We start from the raw sequence: 17,536 nt of genomic DNA, 5'->3' as shown, positions 1-17,536 counted from the left end.
GATTAAATTCCTCTGATTGCCTCATAAAAATACATCTTCACTTTCAGTAGGGATGAGCTAGTATTGATCCTCCCCCCCATAAAACCTTTTAAGTCCTCTTAGGTAAGATGACACGATTGTTGTGCAACAAATGCTTTGTGCTCATGGTAGTCTGTTGCATATTTTTAGGTATATTTCAAATAATAGTAATAAAAAAAAAAAAATACCCAGACTTGTTATTAGCTTGACTGAAATTCACTCTTACATCTTGTTCCCACTTCTTAATAACTAGAGAGTTAAACTGAATTATTAACTCCAGACATTACAGGCTCCAGTGCAAGCCAGGAATTCAAAGCATGCATTTAACTATTTAATGATGTTAATTTCTGGCTACACCACAAAAAAGTCAGCTATACTGAAGAAGTCTGTGTATCCCCAAACCACTCTCCCCCAAAAAAGCGACAGTATCAGAGAAGCAAGAGAGATACACTGCAGCTATTGACTGCATTGCTTATAAGCAGGGTTAAGCAAAATGCAGCTTAAAGCTGTAGAGAAAAAAATGGTTTTCTTTAAATCTAAATATAAAAAAAAAAAATCCCACAAGCAAGGAACATGAAATCAGAACTATGAAGAAAGTCTCTCTTTCTGTTTCTATCACTTTAACTCTAATGGCTGACGTAATTTAAGATAAATGTACTTAATTAAATATATCTGTGAAGACTGCCTTAGGTTTTAAAACAGAATAAATTCTGACTGGAATCAGCTACTGAGTCCTTCAAATATTAACAGGTTAAAAGATATTGCACAAACATACTATTAGCATAGCATTTCCTACCTGAAAATATAGAAGGTCTTTTCTTAGAGCGCCTTGGATGTATAGGCTCTACGTTCCTAATATTTCTTTGAAACTTTCCTTTCAAATCATTTTCTAGCAGGATGTCTGGTGGTAGGCTTCTCTGTCTTGTTGATTTACAATGAGTCTTACAGGAATTCAGTTTACTCTTAGTCCTAGAGTACAAGTTGCTGTCATCAACTGCCATTATTGAGAGCTAGCTGTTAAAGCTACCCCAGCTCAAATCCAACCTGAATAGCCAGAAGTATTTGGACTAATGGTTACAGACCCAAGCAATCTCAGATGTTTTCATGCTCAATGCGGCACTCATTGGGGAAGTTGAGCAAGTTGATAGGCGCGTGCTGGACAGGTGTAGAGTTACTGCATGGCCCCTCCTTGCATCAGTGAAACAGCACAGGGAAGGGGCATGCTGAAATCACTCCTTTGAATCTTTTCAGGTAAGTAGCAAGTTAACAAACCTGAGCTCAGCAGTACAATCTGCGCAAAGGGGAAGACGCAGTTTAATATGAGGCACTGTCTAGGGCTAGTGTGGTTTACATTGTATCAACAGCACTTCTCCGATCAGTTCATCAATAGTTCATTAACTTGGCAAGCTAAACAAGTGCTGCTAAACCTTAAAAAGAGAAAACAGAGTGATGTAAAAAAAAACCCAACCCAACAAACAAACAAAAGAAAACCCAACAAAAATCCAACCCAGTCACCAGCCTAGGTACCTGTCTGGGGAAAGGTTCAACCTGAATAGTATATGCTTGGGTTTTTAGTCCTGTCCTTTGGCAATGTCACATTTCAAAGACTGATAAATAGCCCAAAACATCCAAAGCACAAAGGTTTTTATGGCCACAGCATCACTTTGGGGTTTCTTTCCTCAAGAAGCACTAATGTTCTTTCCTACTGGTGAGAATCAAAGATCTGCCACTTTGACTGCCTCTTTATGGAACTGCTGACTAACAAAAATAGGTCATTTAAATATGCATATGCCAAAGACAGTCTGTGAATTTTCAACTTCACTAAAAGCCAAGGTACTGTTCTGGTTTTGTTCCAGTTATCCTAGTGAAATATTTTGGGCCTCCCAGGGATATGATCTTACTTTCTCAAATGTTCAGAAAGGACAAATCCTAATATTTTCTATGAACCTGCTAACTTTCTTTCTTGAATCCTACCATAAATGAGATAAAAATGAATTAGTAAATTCAAGAAGCAAAAAAACTTCTAATTACATAGATTTTGCTGTTAAGTAACAGTAACTTTCTAATATGGAAAAGTGAATAAGCAGGATGGTAATTTAAAGTGAGAGTAACTAATATTTAAACCATGGATACCTAGGGCAAACTGATTTTAACACTTGAAGATAGAACTTGATTTCTCTGAATCATTTAAAACACTTAAACCATGAATGGTTTCATTAATTTCCTAAAGATAGGGTACACTATATGGCTGGTGTAATGATCAAGAGGCTGGCTGCTTCAAATACAGTTTTTTTCACGAAATTCAGTACAAATTTTGTTATTGTTGACAAGAAATAAAAGGTTCATCTACATGCTTTTGGAAGGAAAGAGGGGAAATTGTGTAACTTAGTATATATCTATATAGCTTTTTAAGTATTTTATTGTTTTAGAAATGCAGAAGGATGCAAATAGTTTGCTCGATTTTTTTCTTCTTCCTCTGGAAATACGATTGCATTTGGCTGGGAGTTGAAATTATGAATGTAATAATCCAATCTTAAATACATTGGAACAAGAAATCATACCCCACATTCAGAACAAACTGATGATTTAAAGTGTTTTAAACCAGCAGTAACTGTAGATAGCAAACTGATTATTTCTGGTCTTGCTGAGTATTCAAAGGATTATGAGCTCTGTTTATATGCTGAAATAACCTTTTGAAAATCCCACTGGACTCCAAAATAGGTTAGGTGGTGGGAATTAGGCTATAACCAAAGGGAATTTAATGTGTAAATTGCTCAGGGACTTTTTAGAAATGCTTCTAGGCCCTGGTCTTCATCATTAGAGGCCAAAATACATCTTTCATGTACTTCAAATCTGTATAATCTGTGAATAACATCCTAACACCCCCCCCCCCCCCAAGTTAATAATAAAACCCCCAAACAGGTCTGAGAAGCTTCCCTTGCTTCCCCTTCTTTTCCAACTGCATTTGCTTTTTCAGCTTTGACTGAATCAACACAAAAATACTCAGTCCATTCCTGACAGAACAACTAAACCAAAGCAAATGAATCAAAAGCTTTTTAAACCAACAGAAAGTGCTCAAATCTGAGCAAATATAAATATATTTGAACTACGTGTGAAGGCGATAAAATAAATACCAAATGCAGGAATTGACATTTGAGGAGCTTTAAACTGATATCTGACAGAGATTTAAATAAAACTCCAGCATCTTCAGTAATATTTCTAACCATCAAGCCACAGAATATTCCGGAAACAGCTCTTAACTTTTCCTGCTGAAACAACTCCAACACATAAATACTTAAATATTCATTAGAAGAGTGACTTGAAAGTGACTGTCCCATATTCTAGCTGAGTGATACAATTGCTGCACTATACAATCTTACCTTCTCCAGCTCAATAAATATTCATGCCAAGTGGAACATTTCCAAGAGGAGAAATCGCCGCTGGGATGCTCAAAGGTGTGATAGTGATCACACTTTCAGATGTGGGGAGACCTACCAAGGGCACATGTCCCTGATCCAGCAGCGGTACACAGGAATCTAAGAACAGTATACCCCTAAAAGTGGCCTTCAGGTGGAAATACAGAAGACAGATAAAAAATATCTGTCACAATATCTCATCACTAAATTGCCTTTTGTAGGATCTGCTCTAGAGCACATACTGAAAATTCTTTCAGAGCTAAAAATGAAGACAGAGAAATAATTGTTTTGAAAACTGAAAATCTTAAGCTGTTAAAGTAAAGGAACATGCAGCAGCAGAACAGAAGCTGAGGGTCCTGGTGGTGTCTGAAAGTTGTTGGAATGAGGTGCCTAAGTGCCATTTTAGTAGCCTAACTTTTCTAGTGATTTAGTTTATGTATCTCCTGTTGGTCATTTACTCATCTTTGAGACATATGTGTAAAAACCTGTAAGTCTACTCCCAAGTGGGATGATTACAGAATAAGTTGCAGGACAATGCAAAGAACAAAACTGGAAATGATGAAGCAATAGGGACTTAGAAGAGATGATTATTAATTATAAGACCAAAGAAATAAAGCAGATGTGCTGAACATTCAGAAAAGATTTTATGATTCAGCACAGGAAGAAAGGAAGAAAGAGCACTCTTAGTAAAAATTTATATTATTCTCCACTGAATCTGCAGCAACAACATCCCCCTCATACCTTCTCTTTTCTAATTAGAGGCAGAAGCTTTGCACCTTTATAGATGGAAATAAAACAAGGAAAAAAAAAAAAAGGAAGCATGATGGGCGGAAATAAACTTTTTAACTTAAATACAATTAATCACAAGGTTCCTATCATATACAACCACGAATACAAAAGGATATCTAGTACCAAATGGTTGGAGTACTACAGAAAAGTAAGTGCATCGCTGAAAATTACAACAGAGACTGAAGAATTAATTATTTCGATGACAAAATGAACATGGGCCCGCAGTGTGCAATTGTAGCCCAGAAAGCCAACCGTATCCTGGGCTGCATCAAAAGGAGCATGACCAGCAGGTCAAAGGAGGTGATCCTGCTCCTCTACTCTGCTCTCGTGAGACCTCACCTGGAGTATTGTGTGCAGTTCTGATGTCCTCAACATAAAAAGGACATGGAACTGTCGGAACAAGCCCAGAGGAGGGCCACGAGGATGATCAGGGGACTGGAGCACCTCCCGTGTGAAGACAGGCTGAGGAAGTTGGGGCTGTTCAGCCTGCAGAAGAGAAGGCTGTGTGGAGACCTCATAGCAGCCTTCCAGTATCTGAAGGGGGCCTATAGAGATGCAGGGGAGGGACTCTTCATTAGAGACTATAGTGATAGGACAAGGGGTAACAGGTTAAAACTTAAACAAGGGAAGTTTAGATTGGATATAAGGAGGAAGTTCTTTCCTGTTAGGGTAGTGAGGCACTGGAATAGGTTGCCCAGGGAGGTTGTGAATGCTCCATCCCTGGCAGTGTTCAAGACCAGGTTGGACGAAGCCTTGGGTGAGATGGTTTAGTGTGAGGTGTCCCTGCCCATGGCAGGGGGGTTGGAACTAGATGATCTTAAGGTCCTTTCCAACCCTAACTATTCTATGATTCTATGATTGAATATTTTCTTTTTTTTTTTTTTTTTTTTAAGAGGGATATAGCATAGTTTAAGGAATTTATTGTCAATCCTTTTATCCAAAAGTGTGATTAAAATGATGATTAAGAATTGAGTACGACTACAACACAATAGGACTAATCAACATGGTTGCTAAAAATAAGTGTCATTACTCTATCACAGTAGTTTGAGTACAGAAGATAAAAGAGTAATTATTCATGCCAATGGCGTACACAAGAGCCTTCAGAAGAGTTTACTACAAGAAAGTAATTGTCTTGCATTCAGAACCGAATCATGAAAGCACTCAAATGATGAAAAACAAAGCATGCGAATTATAATTTCACTACATTTTCAGGCTGGCAAATGTTTATAAGGCTTCAGGCTTCTCAGGTAGGTTCTGTGTAGCTCAGTACTTTCTTACAATTTGGAAAGGTCAGCATCAGGATTATGCATAATGGTCAAAGGCTAAATCAGAACACCATACCCCTTTCCTCCAGCAGACTATCCAGTTATAGTGTCTGCAGTTTCTACTACTATTTCTTTTTATTAAAGTTTGGTAAATAAAAGCCAAAGGAAATTGATGTTTGATAACTGATTTGTGTTTGGATGATACTGTCTACTGCAGAAATACAGTTTTGAGGCTACAAAATCAGTATGGTCCAGGTCACAGAAAATTTTTTGCACAAGAGGAATTATCATTAGCTTTTTGTTAATAATACAGCAGCGAATCTTGTTAAATTTCATGTGCAGTAAGCCATGTGTTATTATGACTGCATTAGAGCTGTCAATCTCATTTTAGCTGAGGAAATATTTGTGCGTATCAACAGTAGAAATTAGAAAAGTTTTCCTAAAAAGTATTCTCAGTGTCAGCCAGTGCAGGCTGGGTCAGAAAATCTGTATTATGGAAGAAAAATAACCAAAACCATGACGAATTCCTGTCTGGTTTGGTAATTTCTATATCAGTGTATATTCTTACCATGCTATATGTACCAGAGAAGAATGGTATGTACTACCTCCAAGGGAGGATGAAGTGTTTTAGCCATGTATGTTGGAGGAACTGCAATGGCAGGAAAGTTTGAGCTTTACTAACATTTTTAAAACCAATCTAACTCAATCAATCAAGCCTCATGCTACTTGCCTGTGGTACATGGATCCTCCTTCCTTGTCGCATTAGCCCCCATTTTGGGAGGCTGCACAGCAAAGCATGGCAAAAGCCTAGGTTACCTTTACAGGTGTTGAATGTGCTAAAAGAAATCAAGTTGATAACAACGAAGTTAATATTCCTGGGTACCCACTTGCTCAGAGGAGACTGTTTAACAGCACATAGCCATTTAGAAAACTTTGTCTTCTTTCTTCCCCCGTAAGAATTCATTACCTGGGTCTCATCCCCTACACGTAGCTGAACAGTCACAGATCTGCAAACTTTTCTGTGCTATGAAGTTTCTAATCTCTTCTGATTTGCATTTCAAATAAGGAAGTTAAACAATGCAAGAGAAAACACGGAATCAAAATCTGAGGAAAATAAAAATTTCAACCATTACTCTAAAATTATTTGTTTGATTTTCTGGAATAACCTGGCTGTCTTAATCCATAGGATGTGAACATCTGACATGTTCTCTGCTTGAATTAACCCATTTCTTCCAGTCTAATGCTATTATAAGAAAAGAGCCTAGATTTGATACAGCCTTAGGATCAAAATACGTATCTTTAGTCAAGCATCATTTTTCAGAAGTGTGTATAAGAGGAAAAGGTCAACAAATAACCAGTCATGGTCATACTCCCAAAGACAGCAAGGAGAGAATTTTAGGTTCACATTAATTTCTGCCCTTGTAGCAAACACTTGACTCATCCAACAGAGCAATTAGGACTTAGTTGCCAGACTCCACCTGACCTTAAGGCAAGCTAAATCAGAGTATTACATGATAGTCATATCCTGCACTACATTTACAGTTTTAAGTTGTGATAGATAACACTGAATTACAGTCACAGAAAAGAGAAATAAGCTTTCAGCCCAGACAAGTCCTCACCTCCTGCAAACACAGATGAATCATGAGGAAGAGAATACAGCTTTTCCACTGTTGCTAACTATGCTGGTATGCTGATTTTAGTATATGAATATTGACAAGAGATTTGTCTGAGTGTTTCAACTGCACTGTCTTTCAGCTGAAAGAAGAAAAGCACCTTTAATTTGTAGGCATGCTCTTGTTTGCTAACAACAAAGAAAATACATGGTTAAAGCTGTAATCTGCTTCTATGATAATATTAGTCCCTTACTGTTTGATGCATAATGCACACTTCCCATATTAAGAGAGGAAGCTGACTTATGTCACAGCATTTCATAAGCAGAATAATTCATATGCTAATGTACATTTGTAGTAATTTCACTTCACGCTGATGTTCTCATTACATGATAGCTGTCAGAGCCTTATCTTCACAAGGACTTAAAAGCCAATCCTTCTCCAACAGAAAAGCAGTGCAAACCCTGGAAACAGGCATTTTCTGGCCAGGTAGAGGCACAGCCAGGCAACAGGGCTCTTTGCATACAGCCTCAGAAATGTCAGAACATGTGGCTTTGCCAGAGCAGCAGCCCAGAGGCTGAGCATCCTCAAGAGATCAAAGGCTGAGGGTGGAACTTGACAGAATCCGCACAACAGTAACAAATGCAATTACAAAATCATGATTGCTGTTATTCCACTGCAATTTGTGGCAGTAGGCCTATGCTCTGGGTACAGTGGTAAAAGAAAGACCTAGAGGCTATGCAGGGGTTTTATTTAATAGGGTGTCATATTAGTCCTGAATAAAATATGGAAGATGTCCCCATTTTTCCTACTGCATTCTGTGTAGAAAGTGAATACTGCAAGCAAGCTATGGATATGAAGGTTGCAGATCTTAGACACACTTTTCTATTTAAAACCACTACTAAGTGTTAATTGTTTTAAATAAATTAGATTTTGTTTGCACATATCTGTGAGATAATAAAAAAGATTTTCTGTGGAAAAGAAAAAAGTGTTACATATATAGAAGAAAAGTTGAAAACTGCTGGAGCTTGAAAGTACTTTTTAGAGATATTTGTTTCCATCAGTTACAAAGAGTTTATTCTATACTTGCTGTTAAGAGGCCACTGTCCAAAGTGATCATGGGGATTTAGGAAATCCAGTCATTTTCTTTTCCTTTTTATAAAAACAAAAGGACAATGAAAATTCTGCTTTTCATGGAGAGCAAATATGTATGTGGCCTTTCAATAACATTGATTTCTAAAAATTCCAACATACTAAAGCTGCATTGATTCAGTGCTGGATGAGATGCCACAGAGACAGACTGGGCTGCCCTGTGGCAGAAACAGTCCCTTGCTCAACACTCTGTATTGCTGGTGATACATGACATTCTGGTTTTGAAGAGGAAATAAGAAAGGCAGCCAAAACTTATCTCATCCTTCAGTAAATCTGTCCTATGCAGTGTAATGGAATAGACCTAAATTAGGTTTCATGTGTCTTTCCTACATTGCAAAACGTAAAAAATAAATTAAAAAAAAAATCAAACCTAAAGAAAAATGAACAGAAAACACTTTGAAATAAGTAGCAGACTGAAAAGAAAGCAGGAGAGAAAATTCAGCTCTGCAGTCCTCTTGAATCCTTCTGAAGATTTCATTTCTCATGTTTTCCCAACCTCCATATTCTCCTATAATGTCACACTCTGCTTAATGCATGATTACTTAACTTCCATCACATCCTCCCTCAATATTCATGCCTTAAATCTTAACAGGCTGTGTGTTACAACTTGATGCAAGGATGTGATCTTGAAACCCTAGGGTAGTACCTGGTGAGTGTTAACATGGAATCAAAGAATACCAGGTTAGAAGGGACCTCAAGGATCATCTTCTCCAACCTTTTTAGGCAAAGCATGACCTAGCTAGGTGATGGCAAGATCTCCCAGCCCCCTGTCAAGAAAATCCTAAAAGTATCCCACTGCTGGGGAGTCCACCACTTCCCTGGGAGTATTATTCCAATGGTTGATTGCTCTCAAACATTACCCACATAAACAAAAAGAAAGTAATAATATTACCAGTCTTTGAATCTAGTAATGATATTTAATTTTTAATAGGTGTTTCCTGCTTTGACTCTAAATACTACTTCTACATTTTGTGTCATCTATTACTAAATAAGGGTGAGATTCAAATCATTCATCTTCCACTTCAGTTTGAATCCAAATGAAATTTTTGTGCCCAAATATTTGGAATCAAGACTGCCTTCTCTCCAGCACCATTTAAGTTCTGATCAAGGCTGTCACAATCCTACATGCAATCCAAGGAGTTCTAACTTGCTCGTAGTTTTGGGATTAAAAAAACATAATGTTTTGAGCCTCCCAAGAATATGATTTTCCTTTATCAAATGGAGAACCCTACTGCCTCTAGTGGGACTGAGCTCCAGAACAGCAGAAAGAACTACTGCCTACCCTCCTACTAGCCTAAGATTCAACTTTACCCTTATGTTGAAACAAACTGTTCCTTAGATCCTCAACACTGATACCTGCTGGTTTTCCGAAGTATAGTAATCCAGACAACCAGGAATAGCTTGAATCTTAGTTTTTCATTTAAGACAAACGGGTAAAGTGCCTATGTTTTGCTGGAATCTCCAGACAGATGAATCTGAATTTTGCCACACCTGAATTCAGATGTACAAATCAAACTGCTTTCAGAAATATGTGTACTTGTAACCACTATTAAAGGAATTGGAGCATAGAAATTTTTATTGTTCAGTATCAGCTCAGAGTATGCTTGATTATATGCCTGTAGCTTTGCAGCTTGTCCATGCTCTCCCTAGAAGCCCACTTCATTTTCAAGCATGGCACGTTGCACTGAATAGGAAAGCCACATTTATCTAGGATAATTCTAGAGTTCTTGTGACAATACAGTAAATGTAGATGGATCCCTATCAGTGAGAGAACATAACCTTGTTTTATTCAGTTGATTCTTTAAAGTAGTGCTTTCAGTTTCATATAGCGATAATAAAGATATCTATTAAAGTAACAGTATTAGCCAAAGGAGCACACAAAAACCAAGGTGTGAGCCTATCCCTCAGTTTTCCCCAGAGTCAAAAGCAGTCTTTACAAAAGCATCTTAAACTTTCATCTAAGATGGCAAATGCATTCCATCTCCATCAGTCAGCAAACCATCCTCCTTCCTAGCTGTCGCACTAGCAGGGGAGTCAGAACAATGTGCATATTTTTGATGTTTGGCACACAAAAGCAGGTTTAAAGTTATTTGCCTGGCATGCTTTCAGTGCATCCCCTTTTGTGGGAAGTGTAACATACAGATTTATGTACACTTTGACTTAATTTTATTCTCTCTCTCTTGTGTTAGGAAAATACTTGATTTGCTCTCTATATCCTTGTCTGTACTTCAGCTTTCTTAGAAATACTTACAAAAGAGTGAGATCAAACAATATGAAAATGATGGTTTTCCATCTGAGGCCAGAGCTCTAGAAACACCAGAATACATACTTACCAGCTACTTTGAATGCCTGATGGAGGCACAACCCTGAGGACGTGAGTTTTAGCTCCTGCTACAGAAGTCAGTGATATACAAGAATACAAGTATGACATTGCTATAAAGTCGTAAAGCATGGATGTGTAAATTATTTTTAAAACCTTCCAAAACAGACACAAGTACAACGCACCTGCTTTGTACATGTTTAATTGCACAGTATTAAACTTCTGTAATTTTACTATAAATACTTATTCTGCATTTGAACAGTAATGATAAGGTCCACTTATTGGATCTAACTCTGCCATGCAGTAGGATATTTCCCATAAAATAAGCATTTTTCTATGTACATGCTTACCAAAGTATTCTGTAACCTCTCTTATCAAATGCGTCTTAATTAGTCAAAGTGATTACTCATGCTTTGCTAGTGCTCCTGAATTTGAACTCCAAACTGAAAATAGGATCTCTCTGCATACCTCCTCCTCTCCTTCTCCCATCTGCAGCAAGAAAAATACTGCCTGGGTAAAAATTAAAGCAGCTGAGAGTTTCTCTACACAAGTTCATAAATGCGGATTTAGAAGCAGTGTGGAGGTCCTCATACATTGTCATGGAAATAAAGACAGAAAGCAAGGAAAGGAAGAGCTACCTGAATATTAAATATAAATTTTCTTTTTCCCTACACATAGAGATAAAAGATGACAGCCAGCAAACATATAAAAATATAGGGGAAAGGAAAGGATGTGAGGAAACTCAGGGTCTCCAAACCACAGGAAGCAGTGGCCAGCTGCAAGTTACTGACACAAAGCACCGCCTTGAGCAACAGCAAACACTTGCAACTGGCAAGCACAGGCACGGGCTGAACCCTAAAGCAAGCTTTAAGGTGAGTGAAGAATTCGTGGTGCTTAGAGACTGAGAAAGGAGAAAAACTCCACAAAACATGAAAGAAAGAATTAGATTCCCTGTACAGACTTACTTAAAGCCAGAGATATTTTGGGGTTCTCTTTACCTCATTTCCTGAAGATGTGTGAGAACCTAACTAGTTAAGAATCACCACCTTTTAAAACAATGATATTAAAAGCTTTCAATTTCATTGATTATTTTCCCCTGACCTTTTAAAGCATCAGCTGCATGACAAGATGGCATCTAAATCATGCCTGAGACATTGTTCTTGGACAGGACTGGAAAAACATCATACTGTATTACACTGCTACAAACCTGACATAATTTATATAGCCTGTATACCAATGATAGATTTAAGGGAATGTGCCTGTGCATTTTATACCTATATTTACTTAACTTCTTTTTAATGTGGCTAATAAAACTATACAGATGTATACTGATCATTCAATATCCCTATAATTATTCAGATTAGGATGTTCAGTGGTCACAGCTGTCATTAATACAACAGAACGAGAATAAACTAGAAAAGCATTTAAAAATTTCCCTGAGATTCTTTGTGACCATGTACTGGCCTGAGTTAACAATGATTTAGACTAATTTGACAATAGTTACTTTGCAAGAATGGTAGTAGATGAATTCAAAACAGTATTAGCAGAAGAGAGTAATTGTGTTTCCTTTGCAAGCACCCTAATACAGGGAAAATGACAAAAGACATCATGTGTTTAACGGATGCTCCCTTTAGGCATTGTGTTGCTGAAAGTGTGTCCTGGCACACAGCTGCAAAGGCCCAAGGCTCACGAGATAAAAACCAAAAAAAACCCCAAACTATTGTAAGCAATGAAAATAAGAAATAAAGATCACTCTTGCAACAAACAGAACAGAAAAGTAAGTTACTTTTCTGAGTGTCAGCTGTGCAACTGGCAAATGTTGAACCAACAGGACACAACCTTATTCTGACTAGTAACAAGTATGAAAACAACTGAGAAAATGTAGTGTTAGTGTTAAATGAAACTATGTGATAACCTAGTTTAAGTCAGATGCTCACTGTAGCAACTACATTTTTAAGACACCTGTTTGCCCACTGACTGTGAACATTAATCAACACATATATTCATCTCACAAGAAAAAGAAACACCCTTTCACTCCTTACTGTCTTCTAGTGTTATCTCTATACAGGGCTTCAAAACTGGGCAACATTTCATGCAAAGTCAATTAAGAGCTTAGTTGGAGAAGAAAAGCTTGCCAAAGGAGGCAAGTCCTGCAACACTCCCAAAACATAGTGAGAGACTCCCACTGAACTCTTCCAGTGATTCATTCCACAGTCCAGGGAGGTGCATGAACACCACTGTCCTCCTGCTTCTGACAAGTTCCATTTCAGGCTTTATAACGCCAAATGAAGATGAGTGGCAATATATTGAGGTGCAGTAAATTATTCAGCTGGACTGTAGGGCATTTAGGTCTTTTAAGACTCAGGATGATAATCCTGAAATTAATCAAGATTAAAGATACTCAAAGACCCTGCAGCACTCACGCAGCTCAAATAAACTAAAATTTCCTGACATTTCAGATTAGTTTCAAAAGGAATTCGAAGAACTAATGCCTGTGATAGCATAGAATGCCATGATCTGGCTTATCTCTGGGAAGTTAAGTTGTTACCAGTCTCTAGGCCAGGCAAAGATGAAAAATACATTCCTGAACACTTCTGTAACTACACAAGCATCCAAGAAAAAGTGGTAATACTATATACAAACCAATTATTTTCAGGAAGACATGTATCGGTAAGATAAGTCCTTCAATCAGTTTGTGTTAGGAGTCATTACCCTTACATTTTCTGTAGTTAAGTACTACTGTCATGTTAGTGCTATAAATTCAGCTGATAAAGCAACTGTATCTGAGAACAATTTTCAGCTAAAAGTGAAAAAGTGTAATAGCAAGGTTCAGACCTACTCATGGTGTTTCACACTGCTGGGCATATCATTTCTATCTTTCTTAGGTAGAGAAAATTATTTGGGCTATCCTTCAAAGTGCTGACTCCAAACAGCAGGCTATGAGGGCAACAGCTCTTTCAGCATAGTGTGCAAGTGTAATAAATACTTTGGGGAGGGTGGAAACTAATAGGGGGTCCCAATGGGAACTAAATAATCTGAGATTCCAGATTGGAACACACAGAGGAATGGGTTAAGTTCAGATCACATTTCAGCACAAATGAGATTTCCGGGTATGTTTCTCGACTGTGACAATCAAGACACAGCTGCTTCTTATGGGAAAGTGAACAGGAACATCTCCCCCAGCTGAGGATAGAGGAAACTCTTTTACCCTTAATGGCAGACTTTTACCAAGACTTACAGACACTTAACCTTTCTATGCTCTTACAGGTTAGATGAAAGGAATGCCACACCAAGACCTCCTGCACTATGGTCATCATGAGTGAAGCACATTTCCTTCCACCAGCAAAGCTGCTCTGCTGGGGAGGAGCCTGCATGTGAGCACAGGGTTATGAGGACTTACGTTTTTTTTTTCTGCTCTAAGCAGAGGGCAGGAGTAGTCTTCATCACTCAGTATTTGTTCTCTCCTAATTTGTTCATACAATTCCCAAGCTCTATGTATTATTATTTTAATTGGAAATGGCAAATTAATGGGCTGAACATTCTTTGATGGTCAGAGTGCTGAACAGGAAGTCAAAGTAAATTATTCAAAGAAGGTTTATCTTCCAGTCTCTTAAGACAATGCTGAAGAAACTGGAAAAAAATGTAATAATGAGATTCTTACAGGAATTTTTGATGTTCCTACTTAGGTATCAAATTTATTCAAAATTTGGAACATAAAGCTTTCTCTCTCATCATGTAGCTCTGGATAATGTCACTGCTAGACTGGAAACATCTTCCTGTCAAATCCTCTAAAGGCAGGTGTCTGGCAGCAGATCTCTGCTGCTATTACTGTTGAAATTGTAGCAAAACTGGCAAACTTGATTTGCTACCATATACATCAATCCCCACATTAGCCAACGTGTGTGTGCATATCTGTGTGAAAGGGTGTACAAAAATCCACTGGAAAATAAATCCAAATCTTTCTGCAACCTGAGCTAAGATTTTTCATGTCACTTTCTGGAAACATAGAAAGTAGGTCAGCCCATATTCCAAAATAGCACATCAGCACTGAGAGAAAAAGTAGTATATCTGTATCTGTGGACTTTTTAGCACAGTTCTCTATAGGGGTGGAATGGAGAGTGAAAGGTTTTCCCTTATTGTACTATGTGGAGAAACCCATAGAAGGAAAAATTGCTTATACCTTTAAAAAGCCCCCAAATCAGCCACCTATATGGGAAAAATGTTATCTGTTTTAATCAAAGCAAATACCACAGAGTGAAACCATTTCAGCTTTATCTAAATATAAACAAAGAAAAAGCCAGGAAGTTTAAAATGTGTTTAAAATGTTGTACTGGGTATGTATCACATCCTGTTCCTTGTACATCTTGTTCCTTGTATCAAAATTCTATTCGGTAAAATATTTACTTTGGAAATAGCGGCATACTTTCTGTGATGTGGTTGTTCATCTTGTGATTTTTTTTAAAGGATTTGCTGTTCCAGTAAGAATTGCTGCCTATTTTGTGATATCTTACGTGCTATGCACTCCTACACAAAAAATATTTTCTTTAATACCAATGCAGGTCTCCTGCATTTTATTCCCTGCTCCCTCCCCACCCAACCTTTTTTTGAGGAACTAAAAATGTACAAGCAAAACCCGAATTATTTAAACACACATCAATATAAAGATTCTGAAGAACTCTTCTGGTATTAATATTGAAAAACTCCTTTCATAAACTATTACAGTACCTTAACATGAAAAGAAAACCAAAATCCACTCTTAGGCAACAGTCAATGATGCTTATTAGCCCTGAAAAAGTTATTACCTTCTTCAAGTCAATACCAATACTCTTGGTTACAACATGATGAATGATGCTGATCTGCTTCCCAGAACAGATTTCAAGCTATAACATTGATATTTCTGATTACAAAAAAAAAAAAATTATATTGCCTCCCCCAAATTCCAAGTGTCAATCTTCGTTTGGATCTCTGCAGTAGATTAAAATGGATGTTTGAAAGGTACTGAGCATTGTACATGAAAGTTAGAGGACCTTTTAATTTCAGTGATTTTTATTCAAGCAGCAGGACTATCCTAAAAATAACAAAACAAATTTATTTTTAGTTCTTCCTACTGGTCTATTCATGCTCCAGTTCAGTTCTTGGACACCTAGCTATCATTTATTCCCCTGTATCAGTCCAACCTGTTTAAATACCTCATCCACTATCTTGTGGAGCACTATAATCCATGTACATATGCACATAGCTTAGGCAATTATAGAGTTAGACTCTTCCACACAGCCAGGCTTAATTCTCTCCAAAAAGGGAGACTGAAATGGAGAGCAATTTCCTGAATGCGTAGCTGTTGTGATCTGCACTTTTCTTTCACAGTCAATAACTTAATGCCTGCTATCACAACTTCAGTAAAATTTAGGACCTTCATAAGGCTACACAGGCTTCACAATTAACTAAGTGAAGAAATGATGGAGTTTCTTACTGTAAAAAATGAAGTCAAAGCACTAAAATAAAATAAAATGGTTGATTTTTCATGTCCTGTGAGAATTTTTAAATTTTAACCTATTAAATGAAGTGCATAATTAAACACATTTAATTGCTTTCCTAGATTGCAACTAGATAGCTTGTCACATGCCTTGGTGGGTCTACATAGAGAGTTTTCATTCTTAATTTCCAAAAACCCAAGGCACAGAATCGACTTAGCTCAACCTAGAGCTGGACAAATATACTACTAAAGTATCATGACATCAAATAAATCAAAGAGCATAAATTTACAGTGCAGAAGTAGAATAAATAAGAAGAAATAAAGCAGTTATGTTTATGAGCAGAAACAGATAATATTGTCTTGCTGTGTCAGCAATTTCATCCTCCAAAACCTAAGAGGGTCTGTGGAAAGATAATAGGTCCCACAGTCATCAGACTTTAGTACAGCTAATTTTTCTGACATACTACCAGTGTAATTAAAACCCAACCCTTTCCTAGTTAGATGGAACTAAATCAAACTGTAAAAGGCAAGATATTTCACAAGAGCACATCATGTCAGTTAGTCTCACTTCTTTTTTAGAAATTAAAGGTCCATGAATATATTTGCATATTCATATATATCCTGCTCTGAGTTCAAGGACATTTACAAGACACCGCTAATATGCCAAATTCATGTTCATTGGAGTGGGAAGCCTGCTGCCATGAGATACCATTTTCATTCAGAAGCCATTGGCTTAAATGTTGAGAGACTGGATTTCCTTAACCTGTTTTGTGAAAGAGAAGCATTAGTATAATCAGTTGTTAGAAGGCACAGCAGAACAGGTGAACTAGTCCAAAGTGGTCAAATCTAGTATTTTCTGAGTCTGCTTAACCAGGACATTGGAGGTCCTAGAATTACAGTCACAAGGTAGTCTAGGAAACAGCTCTCATTTCCCAGCTTAGACCTTCTAATTACATACAGTTGTACTTTTCCAGACCAGCGACATCATGCATTCCCTCCTGGCTCATGTGGCACAATGATACGTGTTCAATCTTGTGTCTAGAGCACTAGTGACCGTGCTATAGACTCCTGTGGCTGCATTATTTTATATGGGTTAGATGTCTCCCTTACACCCTCCAGTGACTGACACAGGAATTTCAGCATGTTCCAGTGATACACCAACTTGAAATGTCACATGCTGCTGCAGAGGTGTGTCCTAGAGCCCTACCACAAGTCAAACTGAACTTACAGACTCTGCCCTATGGAGCCCTTTTCATGTCAGCATGCACGTACACAGCTCTGCTGCACAGAACTCTAGGCAATCACCATCTCCATAATAGTTCTAGAATACATATTACACATTTACAGATCTCTGTGAGCTACAGCATAAATACATCCTTCTACTTGTTTTGATCTGCACTGTCTTGGATAAAAAAAAACAACAAAACAACACCCCAAACCATCAAAATAAAATAGGCACTGAATAATAAATACTAGTATAATAGTTGTTCCCA

General features: G+C 37.6%; 1 protein-coding gene across 6 annotated transcripts in view; it reads right to left on the bottom strand.

The window, feature by feature from the left end:
* The window catches only part of FRY (FRY microtubule binding protein), a 230,182-nt gene that overhangs the window by 179,836 nt on the left and 32,810 nt on the right, over positions 1 to 17,536 (bottom strand). For 2 of the 6 annotated variants that reach the window (XM_057410407.1, XM_057410409.1), the window contains exon 1: positions 815 to 1,075. The exons of 3 other annotated variants lie outside the window; for them this stretch is intronic. In XM_057410407.1, coding sequence (XP_057266390.1) covers positions 815 to 1,019 — 205 coding nt within the window. In that variant the 5' untranslated portion in view covers positions 1,020 to 1,075. Of the gene's footprint in view, positions 1 to 814; positions 1,077 to 17,536 lie in introns of those variants that run through there. One more of the 6 variants, XM_057410408.1, reaches the window with a different exon arrangement.

This window comes from Pezoporus wallicus, unplaced genomic scaffold, assembly GCF_028554395.1.
Source record: "Pezoporus wallicus isolate ANWC-B61680 ecotype Strahan unplaced genomic scaffold, APGP_CSIRO_Pwel_v1 contig_1876, whole genome shotgun sequence".
Taxonomy (NCBI): Eukaryota; Metazoa; Chordata; class Aves; order Psittaciformes; family Psittacidae; genus Pezoporus; species Pezoporus wallicus.
Note: the sequence above shows the minus strand (reverse complement) of the source record. Positions and strands in the feature narration are given on the sequence as shown.